The sequence below is a fragment of the Geotrypetes seraphini genome, chromosome 18 (assembly GCF_902459505.1).
Source record: "Geotrypetes seraphini chromosome 18, aGeoSer1.1, whole genome shotgun sequence".
In the NCBI taxonomy this organism is placed as follows: domain Eukaryota; kingdom Metazoa; phylum Chordata; class Amphibia; order Gymnophiona; family Dermophiidae; genus Geotrypetes; species Geotrypetes seraphini.
Genome location: NC_047101.1, coordinates 46,828,216 through 46,855,912, shown reverse-complemented (window position 1 = coordinate 46,855,912; position 27,697 = coordinate 46,828,216). Strand labels below are relative to the sequence as shown.

General features: G+C 46.1%; 1 protein-coding gene across 1 annotated transcript in view; it reads right to left on the bottom strand.

The window, feature by feature from the left end:
- CANX (calnexin) overlaps positions 1-27,697 on the bottom strand; it is a 280,620-nt gene that overhangs the window by 112,981 nt on the left and 139,942 nt on the right. Inside the window, 1 exon segment of the mRNA XM_033927187.1 lies at positions 2,594-2,786. Coding sequence (XP_033783078.1) covers positions 2,594-2,786 — 193 coding nt within the window.

Below are 27,697 nucleotides of genomic sequence, written 5' to 3'. Positions count from 1 at the left end.
CTGCGTTAGATCCTTTTGGAGATCTTCTCAGTCTTCCCTCGTTTGAGCCCTGCTGTATAGTTTGGTGTCATCTGCAAATTTTATGACCTCACACTTGGTTCCCGCTTCTAGGTCGTTTATGTAGATATTGAACAGGAGCGGTCCCAGCACCGACCCCTGTGGAACTCCGCTCGTGACCCCTTTCCAGTCCGAGTAGTGGCCCTTTACGCCAACCCTCTGTTTCCTGTTTGCCAGCCAGTTTTTGATCCATCGGTGGACCTCCCTTGCACCCCGTGGTTCCATATCTTTTTGAGCAGTCTCTCGTGTGGTACCTTGTCGAAGGCTTTTTGGAAGTCGAGGTAAATGATATCTATAGATTCCCCTTTATCCACCTGGCTGTTCACCCCCTCAAAGAAGTACAATAAGTTTGTGAGGCAAGACCTACCCTTGCAGAAGCCATGCTGACTCGGTTTTAGCTGCACATTGTTTTCGATATATTCACAGATGCTGTCCTTAATCAGTGCCTCCATCATCTTTCCCAGGACTGAGGTCAGGCTCACCGGCCTGTAGTTTCCTGGGTCGCCCCTTGAGCCCTTCTTGAAGATGGGCGTGACATTTGCTATTTTCCAGTCCTCCGGGATCTCTCCGGTTTTTTAGTAGTAAAAAAACCAAAAAGAGAGGCAATATAACTCACACAGTACTAAGCTGTTGAGTGACAAAAGAGAACATAAACAAACAGTCACTCCATATGTATTGAATCAGAAAAAAATCTAAAAATGTTCTTTACTGTTTTTAGGAACTGTGCTCAGAGACATGAAGGCTATAAAATCGCCTCACCACCCAATCATTGCATAGTTCAATAGAGTGTCAGAAGAATGGTATATATCTCTCTAGTTGATTTCGCAAAACCAAACAGGTTATAGCTTTATCATTTTGGGTATGAAACTCTAAAAAAAATAAAACTTAGCTTTAGAGAATCGCTGGTTCCAGCTGGGGACTGCTGGAACCAGCGATTCTGTGGTTTGCTGCCAAACCTTTGAAAACATGATAAGCGGCCCACCGATGATAGCGGGAGTGAAGCAGAGAATTGAGAGCTCCCTGAGCAGTCAAATACCGTTCCTTCGTGATCTCTGAAGGAGCAGTGAAGAAAGCCTTCTTAGCAGCCCGGAAGGCCCGTTCCAAAGTGAGGACGCTGTGATGAATATGTTTATTTCGGGCACAAAGAAAGGAAATCACCTGACCCCGAAGCACCAACTTGGCTGCTTCCCAGAATAGAACGGGATCTTCTTGATGTTGGGCATTATTTGTCAAGTAGTCATCCCATTGGGATTGCAGAAATCGCCGAAACTCAAGATAAAAGGGAAATCACCAAGACAAGAGAACGTAGGTATGCTGCATCCAAATAAATGTCTAGCCAAATCTAATATGATCAGATATACTCAAGGGGCCTATCTCCGCCAATACTACAGAGGAAAATAGAACTGGAGACACAAAATAATAGTCGACCAACGACCAAGTGTTGTGGGCACGAGAGAGGCGAGTAAAATCCCTGACCTCAGGATGTAAAAAATGCCAAGGATCCACCACTGATAGAGTATCACATAAATCATCAAGAAGGCGTCCTTTAGCCCCCAGGGGAGTAGACTGCAAACCAGACTTATCGCAATCAGGGACATGGACCAAATTAAAATAACCTACCACAAAGAACGGATCACCCGAATGGTAGGAATGAAGACTAACCAATTGTTGTAGGAATGAATATTCTGATGAATTCGGGTCATAGACTACCAATAACAAATAACTCCAATCCCCCAATGTAAGACGTAAGAAGAGATAATGACCATCTAAGGACTTTTCCAAGACTTGGACACCTAAAGGTGAAGACTTACAATTGTGTGGTGAGCTGGAAGTGAGACACTACTTGCAAATGCAAGCAGTGTCTCACTTCCGGCTCCCTAGCGGACTAGGTCCTTTAAGGCTTTTATGTGGATGATTTATTTTTATGTGGATGAAATTATTTTATGTGTTCAAGTTCAAGTTTCAAGTTTTATTAATTTTGATATACCAACCATCAAGTTAATATCTGGCCGGTTAACAATAAGTTTAAAAGAAAGAGAAACTGAAAGAATTAAAAATATTATGTGTATACAAATAACTTTTACAGGACAAACTAGACAGTGAGGGTAGAGGGGAGGGGAGGGTGAAAGTTACATATTTGAGAAGAAAAAAGGAGATAGTGGGGTTTGGATAAAAACATAAAAGGGAGGGTCGCTTTGTCAAAGCGGTTTGTTGTTGATAAGTAGAAAAAAAGATGATGGCTCTAAGTGTTAGCGAATGCATCACGAAATGTGGATGATTTCAGTGTACCTTTGGAACTTTGACACTTTCAAATAAAGTCCATTTAGGAAAATTGTCACTCCAGAGGTTTTTTTTGTTTTCTCTGGATTTTCTTCTTTGTAGATATTTTGGGGTCAATTCCTTTTGTTTTTTGCTTCAGGCAACAATTTAAAGATATCTACTCTTAGCAAAAGCAGAACTGCATGAATACACAAGTAATATTACTATCTTCAAGGCTTATTGACTTACTTCCTATTTTCACCATTAGAATTCTTACCAAGTGAGTAGAGGTGAGTTTTTTTATCAGAAAAGTATGTCTTCAGATCAGCATCCGGTCGTTTGGCATGCTTCTCCTCATATTCTCCAGTCTTGGGATTTTTGTGTCGGAAAATGAAGTGCAGTTTATAATCTTCGCCACATTTATCAGGACCAAACATTAGAGAGTAGGGAGACTTATCATGGAACTGATCCTTTAAAAAGATTCAATAGTACAATACATATTAGAAAGAGTTCAATGCTCTTTTCAAAATATATAAATTAGGTAAAGCAAAAGAATTAAGTTTCATCTCCATATATGGGCTAAGATAAAGCATAGAACTGCACAGGACCCATGATCAAAAACTTTCATGAATCTGTGTCCATGGTTCCATTAAATTTCCTTCATTAATAAAATGTTACAGAAATGTCTAAGCATGCTATGATGTAAACATTTATAGAGAATAGAGAAGAATATTTCTGAAAGCATGGTTTCATCTATAAAAAGATTACCGTATTTTCACGCATATAACGAGCGCATTATACACGGTTTTTACAAACCGTGCATAACCTTGCGCGTTATACACGTGAGCGCATTGTACAAAATTTTTTTTACATAGTTCCCTCCCGACGTCCGATTCACCCCCCCGAAGGACCGCTCGCACCCCCACCCCGAAGGACCGCTCGCACCCACACCCTGAAGGACCGCTCACACCCCCACAGCCTCCCGACCCCCCCCCCCCACCATCATGTAGAAGCTCCTACCGGTGTCCTTCTGCTTCCTTTTGGCGGTCCCGGCCCTTCTGTGAGCCCTGCGCCTGCGCTGCTTCTTCCGGCGGTCCCGCCCTTTCTCTGACGTCAAGCCCTCTTGCCCCGCCGACTCCCTGACATGATCGGGACAAAAGGGAGCTCAAGCCCTCTTGCCACAGCCAACCGCAGCACCCCCGACACGATCGGGGCAAGAGGGAGCTCAAGCCCTCTTTCCCCCCCCCCCCCCCCCCCCCCCGACACGATCGGGGCAAAAGGGAGCCCAAGCCCTCTTGCCCCGCCGACTCCCCAACAATATCAGGCCAGGAGGGAGCCCAAGCCCTCCTGGCCACGGCGACCCCCTACCCCCACCCCGCACTACATTACGGGCAGGAGGGATCCCAGGCCCTCCTGCCCTCGACGCAAACCCCCCTCCCCCCAACGACCGCCCCCCCCAAGAACCTCCGAACGCCCCCCCAGCCGACCCGAGACCCCCCTGGCCGACCCCCACGACACCCCCATCCCCCGTACCTTTGTGTAGTTGGCCGGACAGACGGGAGCCAAACCTGCCTGTCCGGCAGGCAGCCAACGACGGAATGAGGCCGGATTGGCCCATCCGTCCCAAAGCTCCGCCTACTGGTGGGGCCTAAGGCACCTGGGCCAATCAGAATAGGCACGGGAGCCTTAGGTCCCTCCTGGGGGCGGGACCTGAGGCACATGGGCCCAACCCGACCATGTGCCCAAGGATCTGCCTGCTTTTAAATATCAGCAGCAGTGGGAGATCAACTGCTTTTACACCTAAGCAGCAGCGGGAAAAGCCGCAACCACCGAGAGGCCACAGACCCGATCCTGCCAGGAGTGTGAGCTCTGCCCCCCCTGCAGTCCGTTAGGAAGATCAACTGCTTTTACACCTAAGCAGCAGCAGGACCAGCCGCCACTACCGGGAGCCCTTTGCCCCGATCCAGCCAGGCGTGTGAGCTCCTCCCCCTGCAGTCCGTTGGAGAGATCAATCTGCCCTGCTTTTAAATATCAGCAGCAGTGGGAGATCAACTGCTTTTACACCTAAGCAGCAGCGGAACCAGCCGCAACCACCGAGAGCCCACAGACCCGATCCTGCCAGGTGTGTGAGCTCCGCCCCCCCTGCAGTCCGCTAGGAAGATCAACTGCTTTTACACCTAAGCAGCAGCAGGACCAGCCGCCACTACCGGGAGCCCTTTGCCCCGATCCAGCCAGGCGTGTGAGCTCCTCCCCCTGCAGTCCGTTGGAGAGATCAATCTGCCCTGCTTTTAAATATCAGCAGCAGTGGGAGATCAACTGCTTTTACACCTAAGCAGCAGCGGAACCAGCCGCAACCACCGAGAGCCCACAGACCCGATCCTGCCAGGTGTGTGAGCTCCGCCCCCCCCTGCAGTCCGCTAGGAAGATCAACTGCTTTTACACCTAAGCAGCAGCAGGACCAGCCGCCACTACCGGGAGCCCTTTGCCCCGATCCAGCCAGGCGTCTGAGCTCCTCCCCCTGCAGTCCGTTGGAGAGATCAATCTGCCTGCTTTTAAATATCAGCAGCAGTGGGAGATCAACTGCTTTTACACCTAAGCAGCAGCGGGACCAGCCGCAACCACTGAGAGCCCACAGACCCGATCCTGCCAGGAGTGTGAGCTCCGCCCCCCCTGCAGTCCGCTAGGAAGATCAACTGCTTTTACACCTAAGTAGCAGCAGGACCAGCCGCCACTACCGAGAGCCCTTTGCCCCGATCCAGCCAGGCGTGAGAGCTCCTCCCCCTGCAGTCCGTTGGAGAGATCAATCTGCCTGCTTTTAAATATCAGCAGCAGTGGGAGATCAACTGCTTTTACACCTAAGCAGCAGCGGGACCAGCTGCAACCACCGAGAGCCCACAGACTAGAAGACAGAACTGCCTGCCTGCATAAATAACTATTAGGCATATGTTTCCATCAGAGACATACAATTACTAGATGGAGGTGTAACTGTTAATTGCATGTACAATTGTTAGAGACTTGAATTAGGACAACCTAGGAACTATAGAGGCTTGTGTTATCATCAAAGACACATATAGTTGCTAAATGAATGAGTAATTGTTAGATGCTTGCGTAATTACTAGAGACTTGCAATAGAATTGCTTAACGAACTATATCTATTTGGGCCACCTTCAAAACTACGCCAATCCAATTAACAACCATACAAACGATAACTCAAGAATTCACAGGCATTCCATTACACTTTTTGTGCTAGGAATAATACTTTACCCTGCTAACATGAATCCCCTCCTGATTTTAGTGATCTGTCTGTTAATTGGCAACATCAAAGATGTTAACTCACTCCACCCACAATTACAATCAATCAACTACCCGGATCTATCAATTTTATACATCACTAATTCACAAGAAAACACAATAAATCATATTATCGTTATCTCAAATAAAAGAAGACATCAACGAACACTTAAAAAAAGAATAAGGCAAGTAAAACCCGTCAAAACCACTACCGCTACCAAAACTATCACACCCACATCTGTCTCCTGTGCATACCTTAATACTAGATCTGTCAGGAATAAAGCTTTCCTAATTAATGATTGGATCATCAACAAGCAAATAGCCTGCCTAACATGGCTACTATCTGAAGATGATCCAATAATAATTGATCTCCTACCAAGCAATTTCAAAATCCTTCCACTAAACCGCGTGGGGAAAAAAGGAGGAGGATTAGCAATTATTCTTAAAGAAGGATTTGACTTTGAACTTCTGGATTCCAAAATGACAGACCATTTAGAAATTTTAGCCTGTAAAATTAGCAACTGTCAACTAGAAGAATCCCTATCCTGCATATTATTCTATATCCCACCAAAAAGCTGGCCAAAAGCCAAAGAAGACTTCTTTGCATTTATCCTAAACAATTCAATCGGTCCTTCTTATATCATCGCAGGCGACATAAACCTACACCTAGGTGAAGTGGACAACACAAATGCGATAGAGTTCAAAAACTTTCTATCCCTAATCAATTACAATCTTCCTCTACCCACACAAACACATGAAAAAGGCCATCAATTGGATGTGGTAGCCATGTCCACAAAGGATATCCCAGACCCTGCCATTTCGCTACTTAAAGGCACCTGGATTCATGATATCTGGTCTGACCATTTTACTTATTATTTCCAGCTATTCTGGTCTTATCATAAATCTAAAACACGCCCAATTATAAAAAGAGAACATCACACAAGAGGCTATATTAATCCAAAAGAACTCTGGTCACAATACGAATTGCAAACAGAGATAGATGAAGGAATCGATTTTTGGGATCACTGGACGACAACCAGCACATCCATTTTAGATAAAATCGCCCCTATACGTAATAGCAAAAGCAATTCAAATAAATATAACAAATGGTTTGACATCGAACTTCTAAAAATGAAACAAATAGCTAGACGACTGGAAATAACTTGGAAAAAAACAGGAGAACTAGCCGACCGTAACAACTGGAGAGCTAACATAAAAATCTACAAACAAATGTTAAGACAAACGTAAAGCATTCTACTCCACTAAAATCAACTCATCTTGTAATGGTTCACAAGGAATCAATACAAAAGAGCTATTCAACCTGATCACAAATTTATTTGACACCACTCGCTACACCTCACCCACACACATTAAACTACCCTCTGCAAATGACTTAGCTCTGTACTTCGATTCTAAAATTAAGAACCTTAGAATCCATTGTTCAACAAACGACTCTTGTGATCATCAAATAGCGAACACCCAAGGAAATGATATACCGGCAGACATGATCTGGAGCTCCTTTCAGGATTTAGAGTGGAATGATTATATCAGATTATATAACAAATACTCTAGATCCTATTGCGTTCTGGACTCATGCCCCCCAGAAATTATGAAAGCAGCACCTTTAGAATTTAAATTATCACTGATGCAATACTTGGCTTACAACCTAAACAATGGGAAGTTCCTCTCTAATAATGGTCACATTATTATAACCCCAATTCTAAAAAATCGTAAAGTATCCTCAGCCCTAATATCCAACTATAGACCGGTAGCTTCCATTCCATTTATTATTCCATTCCATTTATTATAAAAATTATGGAAGGATTGGTTCACACCCAACTGATGGGTTATCTTGATCAATTCTCTCTCCTCCATGAAACTCAATCTGGTTTTAGGCCATTATTCAGTACGGAGACAGTAATTGCGGCTATCTTAGACAATTTGCACCTACTGTTTAGTAAAGGCCTTAATGCCCTGATAGTGCAATTCGATATGAGTTCTGTCTTTGATCTAGTGGACCACATGAAACTGCTGCAATGCCTAGATGCCATTGGTATCCAGGATAAGGTGCTGAACTGGTTCCGTGGCTTCCTTATATCCCGCACCTATCAGGTTCGTTTTAATTATGAGCTTTCCGACACCTGGAGTAATCCATCCGGTGTGCCCCAAGGCTCTCCACTATCCCCCATTGCTCTTCAACGTCTACATGTCCTCACTGGGCACGAAGCTAACCCAGCTGGGGATAAAACTATTTAGTTATGCAGATGATTTTACGATTATCATCCCATTCACCAATTCTGTCTCCGAAACTATTCCCAAAGCTTCAGAAGCTATAAATATGATGGAACAATGGATGACAAACTTTAGGCTCAAACTTAATTCAGATAAAATGACTTTTTTCATTGCTTCACCACATCCACTTGACATCAAGGATAGCATAGTTCAGCACTTGGACACACACGACTTGATGAAACCCAGTCAACATGGATTCAGGAAAGGGAAATCGTGTTTGACGAATTTACTCCAATTCTTTGAGACCGTGAACAAGCAAATTGATAGTGGAAAGCCGGTGGACATAATATACTTAGACTTCCAGAAAGCATTTGACAAAGTTCCACACGAAAGACTTCTCAGGAAACTACAAAGCCATGGCATAGAGGGAGATATACAAAGATGGATAGGCAAATGGCTGGATAACAGGAAGCAGAGAGTGGGCATTAATGGGAAGTTCTCCAACTGGGAGAAAGTGACTAGTGGTGTACCCCAGGGCTCGGTACTTGGGCCGATCCTTTTTAATATTTATATCAATGACTTGGAGGAAGGAACATCCAGTGAGATCATCAAGTTTGCAGACGACACAAAACTCTGCTGGGCAATCAGATCGCAGGAGGATAGTGAGGAACTCCAGAGCGATTTGTGTCGGTTAGAAAAATGGGCGGAGAAATGGCAGATGAAGTTCAACGTGGAGAAATGCAAGGTAATGCATTTAGGCAGTAAAAATAAGGAATACGAGTACAGAATGTCAGGTGCAACTCTGGGAAAAAGTGAACTAGAAAGGGATCTGGGTGTACTGATAGATAGGACCCTGAAGCCGTCGGCATGATAAAGAAAGGAATCTCGAGTAGATCGGAGAAAGTTATAATGCCGCTTTATAGGGCAATGGTCAGACCCCACTTGGAATACTGCGTCCAACATTGGTCTCCCTACCTAAAGAAAGATATAAAACTGCTGGAGAGGGTGCAGAGACGAGCAACTAAACTAGTGAAGGGTATGGAGAAACTGGAATATGAGGATCGACTTAAAACACTGGGATTGTTCTCCCTTGAGAAAAGGAGACTGCGTGGGGATATGATCGAGACCTTCAAAATACTGAAAGGAATCGACAAAATAGAGCAGAGAAGATTATTTACATTGTCCAATTTGACACGGACAAGAGGACATGAAATGAAGCTAAGGGGGGGACAAGTTCAGGACTAATATCAGGAAGTTCTGCTACACACAGAGAGTGGTTGACAACTGGAATACTCTCCCAGGGGAGATTATTGCGGAATCGACAGTCCTAGGCTTCAAAAGCAAACTAGATGCATATCTCCTTGAGAGAGGCATATAAAGATATGGTTGGCTATAAAATAAGCCAGGTGTATACCTGGCAGGGCCTCCGCGTGTGCGGATCGCCGGACTTGATGGACCGAAGGTCTGATCCGGAGATGGCGCTTCTTATGTTCTTATTAAATCACCCCTCTGTATCAATAACCTTAGTTACCCTATCCAGCCCTCCATAAAGATACTAGGTGTAACTCTGGATCAATGCCTAACCATGAAAGACCAAGTAGATTCCTTAATCAGAAAGGGATTTTTCACTCTCTGGAAACTCAGATCCCTTAAAGCTTATTTTGTTACATCGGTTTTTAGAATCCTAGTCCAATCCCTCGTACTAAGCCTGCTTGACTACTGTAACATCGCCTATTTGGCAATTTCCCCAAAAAATATGCGACGCCTACAACTGTTGCAGAATGCGGCAGTCAGACTAATCTTTGGACTAAAAAAATTTGACCACGTGACACCCTACTACCGGCAGCAACATTGGCTGCCGATGAAGGCACGCGTAAAGTTCAAATTTGCCTGTTTCTGCTTTAAAGCATTACACGGACTTGCCCCCAAATACATTACTGACCTTTTCTACTTCTCAACCAACAGACACAAGAGAAGTTCACATTCCAACTTCGTTACCCCCCCAGTGAGAGGTTGCAAACTGAAAAAACACCATGAATTCATTCTCTCACACCAAGCAGCATCATGGGGTAAAGACCTAGAACAATTACTTTTGCCCTCTACTTATGAGCAATTTAGGAAACGTCTAAAAACACACTTGTTCCTAAAACATCTTGACAACTGATCCACTTATCTCTTTCCTCTCAATAGCGACCTACTGTCCTTTTGATCACTTTTCTCCTCAACAATGAATTTCCTGTCTAATTACTTCTCTTTCTTCTTCCCCTCTTGAAGTCAGTCAATTTGTACCTTTGCTTAATCTTTTGTAAACCGCATAGAACTTCACGGTATTGCGGTATATAAGCTGTTATTATTTATTATTATTATTATCCTGTGTCTTTGAACCAGCAGGCTGAAAAAAAAAAACAAAAACAGGCAAAACGTACTTCATGAACAACATGGAAAGCTGAAACCCTCTTTGGCAGGAAAAAAGAAACTGTGCGCAAGGAAATCCCAGTCTTGATTCAGAGAAATGGTTCATTGCAAGAAAGAGCCTTTAATCGAGAGACATGGCTCACTGATAGAACAGCAATCAGATAAACCAACTAGAGCATCAAGGCCAAGAGGGAAGCATACCAAAAGGACTCAAAGAAAATCTTGAATAAAGGCACCAGGGTGAGCTCCCAGAAAGGGAACCGTAGATAAATCGGTGGTCCAGTACGAAGAGCCTTCATAAGGAATCAGGCAACATCAGGGTGAGATGCTAAAGACTAAGGATGACTCCGGGCATGAAAACAAGAGAAAAGAACTTAGACACCTTATACCTGAAGGGACGCTGCAGAGAGGCCTTGATCACGACCAACCTGGAGCAAAGTCAGCACCACCGAAAGTGGATCAGAATAAGGCTTCATGTGGTCTTGAGCGCACCAATGCTGGAAGTCTTGTACCCCATAGCATAACAGCAGATAATTGCTTAGATATGAGCAGAGTGCCAAGGACCAGTGGCATACATAGCATGTGTGACACCCGGGGCCCATCAATTTTTGGCACCTCCCCCCCATCTGTACGAAAAACATGATTTTTAGTAACAAGCCACACATCACACATGAGTACCTAGGAAAAGGCAGCATCTTACATACTGCATTGAGAAGTACAACAGCAATACACCCATTGTAAAACTAAACAAGCCAGACTAATACAGATCAATCCTGCAGTCAATCCTAACAGAAAACCATGCCTTCTGAATACACAGAACACAGAAAACACCTTCACCTAATATGGAATAAGTAATCACAAACTTACCCCTCCCCCTTTTACAAAACTGTAGTGTGGATTTTAGCCACGGTAGTAACAGCTCTGATGCTCATAGAATTCTGAGCATCAGAACTGCTACCACTACGGCTGGCGCTAAAAAACGCTCCACAGTTTTGTAAAAGGGGGGATAAAATAGAAATACATAGACAAAGGTTAAATTGAACCAGCAAGAAGCTGGACTCTGCATACAATGCAATACCACAGAAACAGTGACATATGTCTCCTAAAGCAATAAATAAATAGAAAATTTTTGTTCTACCTTTGTCTTCTCTGGTTTCTGCTTTCCTCATCTTCTTGTTACTCTCTTCCTTCCATCCACTGTCTGCCATCTCTCTGCCCCTATATGCCTTCTCTCCTTCTATGCCCCTACCAGAAACTGTATGCCTCCCCCTTCCATCTCTCCTTGGTCTGGTATCTGTCTCCCATTGGTCTGGTATCTGTCTCCTCTCCTTCTCCCCTACTCTGGCATCTCTCTTTCCGCATCCCTTCCTCCTGTTCTTCCCTGGTCTTCCTTCTCAATTTATTTTCTGCCTCTGTCTAAATTCTTTTTTACTATTCAGTCCTCAATTTCCCTCTTTCACTGTGTCTACCTATAGCTTGCCACCTCTTCCAGTATCTAACTCTAACAGTATCCCTCAATCCTGCAAGTGCCCTTTTTTTCTTTCTCCTCCCCACTTCCTTCCAGCATCTGCTCCCCCTTTCCCTCACACTTCCATTCAGCAGCTGTCCTTCCTCTCCCCCACTTTCATTCAGTGTCTGTTTCCCTCTCTCTACCCCTTCCATCTACTGTTCACCCTCTATCTCGCCCCTTCATAAGAACATAAGAAATGCCATCTCCGGATCAGACCTTCGGTCCATCAAGTCCGGCGATCCGCACACGCGGAGGCCCTGCCAGGTGTACACCTGTCGTAATTTATAGTCCACCATATCCTTACATGCCTCTCTTAAGGAGATATGCATCTAGTTTGCTCTTGAAGCCTAGGACGGTCGATTCCGCAATAATCTCATCTGGGAGGGCATTCCAGGTGTCAACCACTCTCTGAGTGAAGCAGAACTTCCTGACATTAGTCCTGAACCTGTCCCCCCTTAGCTTCATTACATGTCCTCTAGTCCGTGTCAAATTGGACAATGTAAATAATCTTCTCTGCTCTATTTTGTCGATTCCTTTCAGTATTTTGAAGGTCTCGATCATATCCCCACGCAGTCTCCTTTTCTCAAGGGAGAATAATCCTAGTGTTATAAGTCTGTCCTCGTATTCCAGTTTTTCCATACCCTTCACCAGTTTTGTTGCTCGTCTCTGCACCCTCTCCAGCAGTTTTATATCCTTCTTTAGGTAGGGAGACCAATGTTGGACGCAGTATTCCAAGTGTGGTCTGACCATTGCCCTATAAAGCGGCATTATAACTTTCTCCGATCTACTCGAGATTCCTTTCTTTATCATGCCCAACATTCTATTTGCCTTCTTTGCCGCTGCCGCGCATTGTGCCGACGGCTTCAGGGTCCTATCTATCAGTACATCCAGGTCCTTTTCTTGTTCACTCTTCCCCAGAGTTGCACCTGACATTTTATACTCGTATTCCTTATTCTTATTGCCTAAATGCATTACCTTGCATTTCTCCACATTGAACTTCATCTGCCATTTCTCCGCCCATGTTTCTAACCGACACAAGTCGCTCTGGAGTTTCTCTCTATCCTCATGCGATCTGATCGCCCGGCATAGTTTTGTATCGTCTGCAAACTTGATGATCTCACTGGATGTTCCTTCCTCCAGATCATTGATATAAATATTAAAAAGGATCGGCCCAAGTACCGAGCCCTGGGGTACACCACTAGTCACTTTCTCCCAGTCGGAGAACTTCCCATTTATGCCCACTCTCTGCTTTCGGTTTTCCAGCCATTTGCCTATCCATCTTTGTATATCCCTCTCTATGCCATGGCTTTGTAGTTTCCTGAGAAGTCTTTCGTGTGGAACTTTGTCGAACGCTTTCTGGAAGTCCAAGTATATTATGTCCACCGGCTTCCCACTATCAATTTGCTCGTTCACGGTCTCAAAAAATTGGAGTAAATTCGTCAAACATGATTTCCCTTTCCTGAATCCATGTTGACTGGGTTTCATCAAGTCGTGTGCGTCCAAGTGCCGGACCATGCTATCCTTGATCAGTGCTTCAACCATCTTGCCGGGGACAGACGTAAGACTCACAGGTCTATAGTTGCCCGGTTCCCCTCTCGATCCTTTTTTGAAAATTGGGGTGACGTTCGCTATCCTCCAGTCGTCCGGTATCTGTCCAGTTCTGATTGTCAGGTTTGCAAGTTTTTGCAATAACTCTCTGATTTCAACCTTCAATTCCTTTAAGACTCTCGGGTGAATTCCATCCGGTCCAGGGGATTTGTCACTTTTAAGTTTGTCGATCTGATAGTATATCTGGTCTAAGTCCACTTCAACTGTGGTGAGGCTGTCTTCTATTTCTCCTGCAAACACTTTCTCCGCTTCAGGTATTGTTGAGGTGTCCTCCTTCGTAAAGACGGACGCAAAGAAGGAATTTAGTTTGTCTGCGATTTGTTTATCTTCCTTGATGTACCCTTTTCTTCCCTGGTCGTCCAAGGGTCCGACTGCCTCTTTTGCAGGTTTTTTCCCTTTCACTTATCTAAAGAAGGGCTTGAAGTTTTTGGCCTCCTGGGCTATTTTTTCCTCATATTCCTGTTTTGCATCCCTCACCGCCTTGTGACATTTCTTCTGATCATCTTTATGTTTGTTCCAGGCTTCGGTTGTCTTTATGTATTTCCATTTTTTGAAAGAGTCCTTCTTTTCTTTTATGGCTTCCTTCACCTGTTTGGTAAGCCATGCCAGTTCTCTTTTGCTCTTTGATCTCCGATCTTTGGAAATCCTCGGAATGTAGAGATCTTGTGCTTCTGTGATAGTATTTTTCAGTAGGGACCATGCCTGATCTACCGTTTCAAGTTTGTCCACCTTCTTTTCGAGTCGTTTTTCTACCATGGCTCTCATGCTATCGTATTTACCCTTTTTAAAGTTCAATGTGGTGGTTAAGGTTTTGGCATGTTTCCCTTTCCCAATGTCAACTTTAAAGTTAATTACATTGTGATCACTCGTTCCCAGTGGAACCATGACTTCCACTACTGTTATCGGTCCCGTGAGGCCATTTAGGACCAAGTCCAAGGTGGCGTTGCCTCTTGTCGGCTCTTTTACCATTTGTTCCAGGAAGCAATCCCCTAGCACCTCCAGGAACTTGGCCTCCTTGCCGCAGTTGGAGGTTGCTAGTTTCCAGTCTATCCCTGGGAAATTGAAGTCTCCCAATATAATTACATTGCCTGTCTTGCATTCTTGTTTGATTTCCTCCATCATTTCTGAGTCAGTTTCCTCCGCCTGTCCTGGGGGACGATAGTAAAGGCCAATTTTCGTATCTGCTCCAAATTGACCAGGAATCTTGATCCAGAGTGACTCAAGCTTCTCTTTCATTTCTGTTGTAACCATTTCAACAGAATCTATTCCCTCCTTAATATATAGAGCAATACCTCCACCTTTCTGCCCTACTCGATCTCTTCTATACAGCTTGTATCCCTGTAGTACTGTGTCCCATTTGTTTTCTTCATTCCACCATGTTTCTGTTATGCCACTGATATCCAATATGTCATGTCTTGCTATTGTCTCTAGTTCCCCCATTTTGTTACCTAGACTTCTAGCATTCGTATACATACATCTAAGTTCCCTACGTGTTACCTTTTTGGACCTTCTACTCTTGGCCGTCCCTGTAGTTTCAATTACGATATCCTTAACTGCTCCTGTGTTATCACCCTTGTTTGCTGTGTGGTCGTCCCCTCCTGTGTCTGATTTGTCCCTTCCTGCTTTTTCTCCCTTATTTGCCGTGAGGTCGTCTTCTCTTGTGTAGGAGTAGTTTTCCTTGGCTTCTTCGTCGGGGCATCCTGCTATCCGTGCCATCGACCGGTGGTCGACTGTCGGCTTTCCCCTATCTTTCAGTTTAAAGCCTTCTCGATTGCCTTCTTCATGTTGCCTGCCAAAACTCTTGCTCCTTCTTTGTTGAGGTGTAGTCCGTCTCTTCTGTAGTACTTGCTTTTTCCCCAGAACGCCGTCCAGTTGCGCACGAAGTCGAAGCCTTCTTCTTCGCACCATCGTCTCATCCAGGCGTTGATTACTTGCAATTCCCCTTGTCTCTTTCCATCCGCTCTTGGTACTGGGAGGATCTCAGAGAAGGCCACCTTCACCTCCCTGATCTTCAGTTTTCTTCCAAGTGAGCGGAGCTGGCCCTTCAGCTCTTCCCTGTCATACTTCCGCCCGCTCACATCATTTGTTCCCACGTGGATAAGCACAGCGGTGTCCTCTCCCCGTGCGCCATCTATGATCCTGGAGATCCTATTGGTCACATCCTTCACTCTTGCTCCAGGCAGACAGGTGACGACTCTGTCCTCTCTTCCTCCTGCGGTGTGGCTGTCCACATGTCGTATAATGGAGTCGCCTACGATGATCCCCATCTTCTTTATTCGGGGATTCCTTGGGGGGCGTAGGTCCACGTCCTTGGAGTAGGACCAGTCTTCTTCCTCCAATGATACTCTTGAACTTGTTTCCTGTTCTTTGGGTGGGGCGATGTCTTCCTGTGCTCTCACTATTCCTCCTGATGTGCGGTTGTCTCCTACCTCGTCTTCGGTTTCTTCTGTGTTTGCATGGGTGTCTTCTCTCCTCACATCGGTTTCCTGAGTACAGTTTTCCAGCCCTGGGATCTCTACGTGGTGCTGATGAGCTTCCTCTATGAACATTTCTAGTTCCTTGACCTCGTCGTTTGGGCTGTACTCCACTAGCATCTTCTCCTGTGCTCGGATTCTGTCTTCGAGTTCCATCACTGTTCCTTCCAATAGTCTTACCTGACATTTCAAGCTATCCATCTCCATGCATCGATTGCAAATGTATGCCTGGATCCCCGAAGGGAGGTAGTCATACATATTGCAGCCGATACAGAAGACCGGAAAGCTCACCTTCTGACTTCCTTGGGATTCCATTTCTTACTTCCCTTGTGTGTGCTTGTGTCCCTTTACTGCTGCTTCCTTATGTTGCTTGTCTTGCTGTCTCTTTTGTGTGTGCTGTCTCCGCTCTACCTCACCTTGATTGTATGTGTGGGTTTGTTCCCTTGGCGTCTGTCTCTTCCTTACCTTTTGTGTTTGTCGCTTTCTTACCGTTCAGTCCTCCTCGGTGTTCTTGATAGTAGGTACTCGTCCCTTGCAAGGCCCTTCGCAAAGGCGCTCTCGCTAAGGCGAGCGCCGAACGGCTGGGCGCCGTTGGCTCCGCCCCTTTTAAGGGAGAGTCCGGCGCAGCCTCTGACGCGGTGGGGGTGGGCGGAGCGAACTCTCGCCGCTTCCCCGAGCCTACTGCTTCGTCTCTCGCCGCTTCCCCTGCTTTGCCTGGCCCGACGCTGCTCCTCTCTTGGCCGGGACAACGGGAACCCTGGCGCTGGTCTCTTCCTCTCCTCTGCTTCTCCTCTGCCGCGTGTGCCACGCTGGCTCCGCCCCTTTTAAGGGGGAGTCCGGCGCAGCCTCTGACGCGGTGGGGGTGGGCGGAGCGAACTCTCGCCGCTTCCCCGAGCCTACTGCTTCGTCTCTCGCCGCTTCCCCTGCTGTGCCTGGCCCGACGCTGCTCCTCTCTTGGCCGGGACAACGGGAACCCTGGCGCTGGTCTCTTCCTCTCCTCTGCTTCTCCTCTGCCGCGTGTGCCGCACTGGCTCCGCCCCTTTTAAGGGGGAGTCCGGCGCAGCCTCTGACGCGGTGGGGGTGGGCGGAGCGAACTCTCGCCACTTCCCCGAGCCTACTGCTTCGTCTCTCGCCGCTTCCCCTGCTGTGCCTGGCCCGACGCTGCTCCTCTCTTGGCCGGGACAACGGGAACCCTGGCGCTGGTCTCTTCCTCTCCTCTGCTTCTCCTCTGCCGCGTGTGCCGCACTGGCTCCGCCCCTTTTAAGGGGGAGTCCGGCGCAGCCTCTGACGCGGTGGGGGTGGGCGGAGCGAACTCTCGCCACTTCCCCGAGCCTACTGCTTCGTCTCTCGCCGCTTCCCCTGCTGTGCCTGGCCCGACGCTGCTCCTCTCTTGGCCGGGACAACGGGAACCCTGGCGCTGGTCTCTTCCTCTCCTCTGCTTCTCCTCTGCCGCGTGTGCCGCGCTGGCTCCGCCCCTTTTAAGGGGGAGTCCGGCGCAGCCTCTGACGCGGTGGGGGTGGGCGGAGCGAACTCTCGCCGCTTCCCCGAGCCTACTGCTTCGTCTCTCGCCGCTTCCCCTGCTGTGCCTGGCCCGACGCTGCTCCTCTCTTGGCCGGGACAACGGGAACCCTGGCGCTGGTCTCTTCCTCTCCTCTGCTTCTCCTCTGCCGCCATTCATTGCCCTCTGTGCTCTTTCTATCCAGTGTGCACCCTCTCTCTCTTCCATATGGCATCTTTCCTCTTTCTATGCTCCTTCCATAAACTATCTATCCCGTGCCTCTTCTCTCCTTTGTACATGATTGATTTCAACTCTGTCACCTCTCCGTTTTTCTCTGTCACCACCCCCTCCCCTATGCTCTGGCATCTCTCTCTTCTCCTTTCTTTCCTTCTCACCTCACAGTCTGGCATCATCCCTTCCCTGATTCCTGGCATATCTCTCCTTTCCTTTTCTTCCATCTCTCCCTCCCCCTCCATGCTCTGACATCTCCTCCTTCCTTTCCTCTTGATCTGGCATACCTTCCTCCTTCCCTCCATGCCCTGGCGTCTCTTCTTCCCTTTAAGCCCTGGCATCTCCTTTCATTCCCTCCAGTTGGGTAGAGCAACACTCTCCCCCAATTCTCTCCCCCTCTGCTCCCTTTCCTCCTTCTGCCACCCAACGCCTGGTATCCTGGTATCCTGGTATTCAGGCAGCAGCAGCATTCACAATTCACTGCTGTTGCTGGCTTCAGGCCTTCCTCTGTCAGGTCCTGTCTTCATGAAAACAGGAAGTAGGCAGGTCGAGCAAATTTCCTTTCTAATTACCGCCTTACCGCTGAAGCGCGACTCTAACCCAGAAGGGGAAGAGAAAGGGTGCCATTCGTCCTAACCCTCTGGCGCTCGGGACCCCGCAGCGCACGATTCAGCCAACGATTTTGGAAGCTTTCTCCCGCTCAGCTGCGGAGAACCCCTCCACTTCGGGGGTGAGCCAGGAGTTTTCTGGCAAACTCAGCGCAGGAGCTGCCCGAGCGTTTCTGAGCCCGGAGCAGAGGTCTATCCCACCCCAACCCGGAAGTGTTTTAGTGCAGGGAGCTGCAAGAGTTCAGCTGCCCGATGTGGGAGGAATGGACTCAAGCAGAGGAGGGACTCCAGCACCGGAGCTTCGGCAGGACACTATGGAGAAGAGGTGACAGGAGCTTCTGGAGGTAATAATATCTGTTTTGGGGAACTGAAAAGACCTGAGACAATAGATATGGAAGCGCTATGGCAGGCCATATCCATCATGGACGCCAATCTAAAATTGAGTCTTTCAACAATTAAAACTGATTATGGGACTATCTACTCCAAAGTCGAGCAGCAAGGGATGCGACTAACTAATTTAACTGAGAAATTGGAGAAACAAGAGGAAAGTTTGAAGGAAGTAAAGACAGTTCAATTGGAAATGGTTAAGAAAAGATCATTCATCTCTCGGAAACTGGAAAACTTTGAAAATTCACTTAGGAGGAATAATTTAAGATTTCTGAATTTTCCTAAATGTCCTGTCATCTCTCCTGTGGAGATGGCGAGAAAATATTTCCAAGAAGTCCTAGCCATTCCATTGGAAAATTTACCTCCAATTGTAAAAGCTTATTACTTGGACATTAAGAGACCTCAAGGGGAATCTACCCCTACAGGACAAGCTGGAAGACTGGGCAAACAAATGGCAAATGCGCTTTAACGTGGAAAAATGCAAGGTCATGCATATAGGGAAAAAGAACCCGTTGTTCAACTACAAATTAGGGAGGGCATTGTTGGGAGACAGCAGACTTGAGAGAGACTTGGGTGTGCTGGTGGATGCATCACTGAAGCCATCTGCACAGTGTGCAGCAGCCTCGAAAAAAGCCAACAGGATGCTGGGCATCATAAAGAGGGGCATAACAACCAGGACGCGGGAAGTCATCATGCCATTGTATCGAGCGATGGTGCGTCCACATCTGGAATACTGCGTTCAGTATTCGTCGCCGCACCTCAAGAAGGACATGGCGATACTTGAGAGAGTCCAAAGGAGAGCAACAAAACTGGTAAAAGGGCTGGAACACTGCCCATACGCCGAGAGGTTGGATAGGCTGGGGCTCTTTTCTCTGGAAAAAAGGAGGCTCAGGGGAGATATGATAGAGACCTTCAAGATCATGAGGGGCATAGAGAGGGTGGATAGGGACAAATTCTTCAGACTGAAGGGGACAACAAGTATGAGGGGGCATTCGGAGAAACTGAAGGGAGATAGGTTCAAAACAAATGCAAGGAAGTTTTTTTTTACCCAAAGGGTCGTGGACACTTGGAATGCACTACCGGAGGAAGTGATCAGGCAGAGTACAGTACAGGGATTCAAACAGGGATTGGATGGATTCCTGAGGGATAAAGGGATCATGGGATACTGAGGGAGGAGCTGGGATGTAACACAAGTATAGAAAGCTAACCAGGTAATAAGTATAGAAACTCAACCAGGTCGTGCATGTGCAAGACCGGAGGGTTAGGACTTCGATGGGAAGATAGGACTTCAATGAGAAACCAAGGTGGCAAGGGAGCCCCTTCTGGTGATTCAGACAGGTCGTGACCTGTTTGGGCCGCCGCGGGAGCGGACTGCCGGGCAGGATGGACCTATGGTCTGACCCGGCGGAGGCACTGCTTATGTTCTTAAAGATAATATTGATTTGTCTTTATTTCTGGAAAGTTCTCTTGAGGTGGTTACAGATAGAACCACTCTCTTATTGACTCTAGCCTTGGAAAGTGATAGAGAATATGTTTTACGCTTATATTTCCGTCATTTAAATGATATGTTTTTGGGCTCAAATGGCAACGGCCTACGTTTCAACTTACAATTATGTCACTTTTCACACTGTTTTTCCCTGTTTATTTTTACTCAAGCTTTGGGTACAATTATAGTGTTCTTAATTAATGATTATTCCTAACTAGAAATTGAGGTGATAATTTTGTTGCATGCAGATCACAAATTACAACTTGTTTTCTTTTTCAGATCCACATTATTATTAATTCAGTTTAAAATGGATGCCAACGAATCGACTAATAATAATCCTTTTCTGCCAGACTGTGCCATTGGGCAAACATTGTTGTCAAAGTGTCATGAGGGCACATTTTATTCTAAAAAATGTGGGCTCATTTTTTTACATAATTTGTCAACCGATGAAAAATTGCTTATCACTCGGCGCTCTGAAGTTGAACTGATGGATAAAGACCAAATCTGCCTCCACCACAAAGCAAAGTATCTCGACAAATACAAATTAAAGCAAACATCGTGTTGTAATCCATTTGAAAAGAAAAATCACATTGTTCAAAGTGGATTGTTAAAAGTCGATCTTGCCATGTCTAATGATTTTAGAAAAGTGGCAAAAATAAATATCAAGCCAGGTCAGAAACTTTGCAGTAGGTGCAAAGCCCAATACATTTCAATGAGTGAAGCTACTGCAGGATCTTCATCTTCAGACGATTTTGATATCAGCATCTCCGATGCAGTTGATCAAAGCTTGACTGCTTTAGGAACCTCTCCATTAAAAATTCGAAGGTTAGCTAGTAGAGATAAAGCCGGCTATGTGATACGAAAAATTGAACGTGTGCAGAATGTGATAGCCAAGAAGATTACATCTGCTGCTGGAGTTTCAGCTGAAGAAGTTGGGCCGTCTCGTCAGTCTGTAGAATGCAAATTATGTGAAGATTACACTGACTTCATTGAAGAAATGAAAACGAAAATTGCAATATCCAACAGGTCAATGAAAGTTCAATTATTGACGATGGCCCCAAAAAGTTGGTCAATAAAGGAAACAGCAATGAAGTTTGGCGTTTCAGAGCGCATGGTCAGAACAGCCCAAAAAGTAAAGAAAGAGAAAGGCATTTGTTCTATACCTGATGCAAAAATTGGCAAGTCCCTTCCAAAAGAAATTGCAAATAGAGTTCAAGATTTTTACGAAGACGATGAATTCAGCAGAATATGTCCTGGCAAAAAAGATTGCATTTCAGTCCGCCTCAATGGTTTAAAAGTACAAAAGCAAAAGCGGCTGCTGTTGTGTAATTTAAAAGAGCTGTACGTGGCGTACTGTAACAAATACAGAACTGAAATTGGTTTTTCCAAATTCTGTGAGCTCAGGCCAAAGTGGTGTGTAACCGTTGGTGCATCAGGTGCACACTCCGTGTGTGTCTGCACGATACATCAAAATGTAAAGCTCATGCTACAAGGCGCCGATGTCAAAGAGAACTACAAAGTTCTTATGGAAAAAACTGTGTGCGACCTAAATGTCAAGGACTGTATGCTACAACAATGTCAAAACTGCCCTGGTGAAGAAGCACTAACAGCATACCTGGAAGAAATATTCAAGGATTTAGATCCAGAAGAATCAATAGAATTTAAGCAATGGGTTCACGCTCACCGTGAAACATTAGAAACAAGCGTACTAACCATGGACAACTTTATTGAAAGACTTGCAAGCAAGATTTGGAAGTTGACAAGCCACCATTTCATTTCAAAACATCAAAGTGAATATTTGAAGATGTTGAAGACAGGCTTAAAAGAAACGGAAATGATCGTTTTGATGGATTTTGCTGAAAATTACTCATTTGTTGTACAGGATGCCGCCCAAGGCTTTCACTGGGAAAATTCACAAGCTACGGTACATCCTTTTGTTGCATGAAGTGCCCTCAATGAAGTGGGCACATTGCAAGTTGTAAACTGTTGCATTATTTCTGATCATATGCTGATACGATATCTGTACACGTACGTGTTTATTCATAAGTTGATCGAATTTTTGGTAACTCAAACAAACATTACCAAAATATACTACTTCAGTGACGGCTCAGCTGCACAATATAAAAACTACAAGAACTTTGTGAATTTGTGCAATCACAGAAATGATTTCAACATTGAGGCTGAATGGAATTTTTTTGGAACTAGCCACGGAAAATCACCCTGCGATGGAGTTGGTGGAACAACTAAACGACTGGCTGCCCGGGCTAGCCTCCAAAGACCATCAACGGATCAAATATTGACGCCAAAGGATCTATTTAACTTTTGTGACCAAAATATACACGGAGTTAAATACATTTATGTTCCAAAAGAAGAAATTGAAGAAAGCAAAAAGTTTCAAGAAGAAAGATGGCATGAAAGCAGCACAGTAGCCGGTACCAGAGAGCACCACCAATTTGTACCAGTCGACTCAAACTCGGTTCGTGTCAGCAAAGTTTCAAATGACACAATAAATTTTGTTGCCAAAATTTCTGATACTGCCATTCCAAATTTGAAAGTGTCCGAAATCTTTCCTGGTTGCTACGTTGCCTGTACTTACGATAATCAATGGTGGATAGGCAACGTTGTTGAAGTCTCAATTGAACAAAATGATGCATTAATAAAATTTCTGCATCCTCACGGTCCAGCTCATTCGTTTTATTGGCCAGAAAGGCAAGACGTTTGTTGGGTTCCAGAGCAACACCTCATCTGCATGCTTTGTGCCCCTTCAGTTACATCATCCGGCCGCCAATATCAATTTCCAGAAACTGCATTGAAGAAAGTGGCTCAAAAATTTAACATAATGTTATAAAGATTGCTGGCAGTTAAAATCAAAGTGGACTTCACTTCGGCTTGGGAACCATATAAGATACCCAATTTAGGCTTGGGAACCTAGGATAAGACACCCTAATCATTGGCTTTGGAACCAGAAAGATACCAACAAAAGGCTTTGGAACCTTGACAAAGAAACCAAATGCGAGGCTTGGGAACCTGGACGAAGTGGCCCACCCGTGGCTGGTATTGCACAGCTATCGGGCGTGACCCCTATGGCGATGGGGTTACCAGTTCAAACTCTTGAACTGGTAGTGACAATGTCACCATGGACCAACGCAATAGAGTAGTAGTAATACTACATCAATACAAAACTGTAACTTTAAAAATGACAGAACTATGTTGAAATAGAGGTTGTTGCCGTGGCAACGTCTCCCAACTTTGTCCCCCTTTTTCAGCCATTGTTAACCTGCGTTGAAAAATGAAGTCCACTTTTCTAGGGGGTTTGAAATATGCTCTAATGAGACTGATTTGAAAGAGTTTCTAAAAGGTATTTTTCTGTAAAAGCAGGCTGAAAATACCCTATTTTTGGCCTTTTTACACAAATTAGCAACTTTACACTTAATTTGTAAACTAATGGAAAGAGCTTGGAGGTTGAAATTGTACTTTTGAAAACAACGTTGTACTGAGACATTATGCGCCAAATTTCGCATTTATTACTCAATTATTGTGGGAGCTAAGTAATGTCAAACTTACTTTTTTTGGAGCACTAATTTTTTCGGCCAAGTTTACTGTAATTCAGGCATTCAATCAGTGCTCGGCAAAAATTGTTATTGGTAGCAATGAACAGAGCTCAAAAAGTTGTGCAGGGTAGCTAAGTTTCAGTTTTTTTGGAAACACAGCTCGGGAGATATTGTGTCTCAAAGTTGTCAGAATGTCATTGTCGTACTGTATTTCATTGTGGTATGGGGTCAAACAAATGGCTATATCTCCACAAATATTCCACAGGCGAAACTAAAACTTTACCAAAGTTCGTTTGAGACATGGTGGACTCTGCATATGAAGTTTCATCAAAATCCGTGATGGTCATGCAGGGCACTTTCCAAGAATCTGATCACTTGACATGGAATGACCCAGCTGCTTCGCAGCTTTCTCCTGCCGATGCAGCGTCGCTGATGACGTCATCAGTGACGCAGCAGAGGGAGGAGAAAGCCGCCGACGCTACTGGAGGTTAGGTTTGCTGCTCTCGCTGGGAGGGTGGGAGCGCGATAGGGACTGGGCTGGCTGTGCACCCCCCCTAAGACTGCACCCGGGGCGGTCCTCCCCCCCCCCCCTTGGTACGCCACTGCCAAGGACAACAACAGAAGAGCCCATGCAGACTAAGGCTAAATGCTCAAGAGCCAAGCCAGAATAGCAGACCAGACACTGCTTAAATAGGCCAGGAGGGACGTACAACCGAAAGCCGCTACTCTAGTGAAGATGCAGCAGAGCTATATACGACGGCCTAAGAGGCCAGTCTAGAGCCACCAGAATGATACATCCCGGATGGACCTCGATCCGCCGAAAGACTTGGCTTAGCATGGGCCAGGGAGGAAAGACATACAGGAGAATTTCCTAAGGCCACGGCTGCACCAGAGCATTGAAACTCTTGTTTCCGAGCTCGGACCTTCGACTTAAGAATCAAGCTACTTGCATGTGCTTTGCCATAGCCATGAGGTAAAAGCGGAACTGACCTCAGCCCGAGGGCCAGCGCCCATTCATCCTGAACCAAAGGCTATCTGCTGAGGAAGACAGCTTGAACAATGACAACTCCTGCCATATGCGCTGCTAAGAGCACCTGGAGGCAGCTTTTTGCCCAAAGAAAGAGAAGTCGGGCCTCCTAAGCCAGAGAACTGCTGCAGACACTTTCCTGACAATTGACATAGGCTAGTGCTGTTGCATTGTCAGAGAAGACTGCCCGTTTGGCCCTCCAGTCTTCTGCTAGAGCACTAGAGTCAGCTGAAGGCTCTGAGCTCTAACTGGCTGAACAACCATTTCCACTGAGTGGGCATCCAATACTCCTGAATGGCACCTCAAGTGCAGCAGGCTCCCCAGGCCTAAAGGCTGGCATCTGTCAACACCATGATCCAGGAAGTGATCCACAGGGGTACATCCTTGCATAGTGATCATGGGAGAAGCCACCAATAAGGCTGGCCCAAGCCTCCAGTCCAGGGAAGACTGGTCTAACACCCCAGCGTGGAGCCCAGGAAGAGAGTAGAACAAGATGGAAAGGATGAATGTAAGCTCTTACCCATGGAACCACATCCAACATGGTTGTCACGAATCCCAGGACCTGAAGATAGTCTCACGCCAAAGGAGATGAAGAAGGGAAGAAATCCAGGAATGCAGAATCGGTCTGCAGCCGTGTTGGAGAACACACAGGTATTTCAAGACTGCTTGGGTGAGAGACTGCCCTGTCTGTAAAGCACAATACAACGAAGGACCTCTAGCACCTGGATCACCTGATCCACCCTCAGCAAAGGGAGCTCTGACTAGGCAGTCAACCAAGACAGTGTACTTGCAGACCCATCACCTCGAAGGCAAAGTCTTCGTTGCTAGCCCAAAGGGCAGAGCCAAAACCTGGCAATGTTTGTGCAAGACATGAAATCTCACGTAACTGCAGTGGGCTGAAAAGATCAGAATATGCAAGCATACCTCCATGAATCCAGAGGCAAGAGACACTCCCAGGGCCACCGCTGTTATAAGATCACACTGTTTTCATGTGAGAGAACAGAATCTTGAGAGCCTCACATAAATGCTGCAGCTCCAGACTAAGCCTCCAGACAGAGCCATTCAGTAGCACAATAAAGCATATGGAGTATCTGCCAGAGCCCGAAAGATAGGGCATCACCCACTCTAGAACTTGAATATCCAGCAAGCACTGTACCACTGCTGGATATTCATGTTCTACAGCGGGCGCCTGCAGTTGGAGCGTCTTGTCTGGGTTCCCTGTGGGAGATTCCACGAACCAACTGGTCAGAGGCTGGGCGAATTTCAATTGCAGCTTGACCAAATAAAGTTCAGAACCCACAGGTCGGATGTAATGCAAACTCAAGCTGGTAGGAACATCGACAGCCTGCCCCCCTATCAGTCTTTGCCTCCGGTCTAGCATAGTGCACCTTCTTAATCAAAAGAAAAACACAGATCACTTCAAACAGTATCCAACCCACAATGAAACAGCATCATAGAAAAAAGGGGGGTTTCTTTGGATCATAAGAAAAAATATATTAAAAAAATTTTTTAAATACACACAAATGTAACAACTTTAAGTATAGAAACATAATGGCAGTTAAAGGCCAAATGGCCCATCTAGTCTGCCCATCCACAGTAACCATTATCATTAGGTAAGGAAGAGCCAGGCACAGGAGTGAAAACACTAGCAAAGAGCAACAGGACTCCTAGAGAGCGGACAAATATGGAAGCGGAAGGAACCCGAAGGATGAGCTTCCCAGTGTACTGCACGGACTGCCACATGTATGACTACCTCCCCTCCGGGCAGCAGTCATATGTGTGTGGACGATGCCAGGAACTGGTAAGCTTGAAGAGCGAAGTCAGTCGACTGAAGCTCAGGATCCAGGAGCTGGAGGGACTCTACATCTCTGAAGCCCCCCTCCAGACAGCCGAAGACCCCATGCAAGATGAGTGCAACGAGGAACAAGTCAGGGAGCTCGAGAGGTTCATTGATGATGCCTACAGGAGAGTGGAAGAACAGGAGCACGGAAATGAGGAAGACACACAGAGCAGAGGACAAGGAACATCTGACACCAAGGTAGAGGATACCCGCGGAGGAACCTTGCTGGAAGAAACAAAGAACACCAAGGACACAGACCTGCGGCCGACACGGAGGCTGAAAGAAGGGAAATCTGCAATCCTGGTGGGAGACTCAATCCTGAGGCACGTTGACAGTCACATAGCAGGAGGGAGAGAGGATCGGCTAGTGACCTGTCTCCCAGGAGCGAGAACAAAGGACATCGTTGACAAGATTGAGAGAATCTTGGAAGGAGCAGAGACGGAAGAGACAGCAGTGATAGTCCACGTCGGGACGAACGATGTCACCAGGAGGGACTACAGCAAGAATGCACTGACTGAACAATTCAAAATCTTAGGAAGGAAACTGAAGATGAGGACCCAGAGGATAGCCTTCTCAGAGATCCTGCCAGTACCGAGGGCAGAAACGAAGAGGCAGACGGAGCTACAATCAATTAACGCATGGATGAGAAAATGGTGTGAGGAAGAGGGATTTCTCTTCGTGAGGAACTGGACAACGTTCTGGGGAAAGAACAAGCTTTTCAAGAAGGATGGTCTACACCTGAGCAAGGCGGGAACCAGACAACTAGCAAATAACGTCAGAAGTGCGATAGAGCAAGCTTTAAACTAAGAAGAGGGGGAAAGCCGACAGTCGACCTGGTATCGACGGTTCGGGAAACAGTACCCAATGAGGGTACTGAGGGGAAAGATTTTGGGGATGACACAAGTGGCAAGCAACAGACTATGAACAAACAAGGGAGTCAGATGAAGCGAGAGGGGGCCAGGATGAACATACTGGAAGGGGAAGTCAAAACGGGATTGGATGTTGAGAGAGAACAAGAGGACAATAGGAACATGCCACAAGGGGAAGGCAATAGGAATCTACCACAAAGAAAGGCCAAAAGAGACAATACTCAGGAGTTGGCAGGCCAGGAAGGGGACAAAATGAAGAATGAAATGCAAGATGAAATAGAAAGGAAGAGAAAATGCCAGGACTTGAACTGCATGTATACAAATGCAAGGAGCCTAAAGAACAAAATGGGGGAA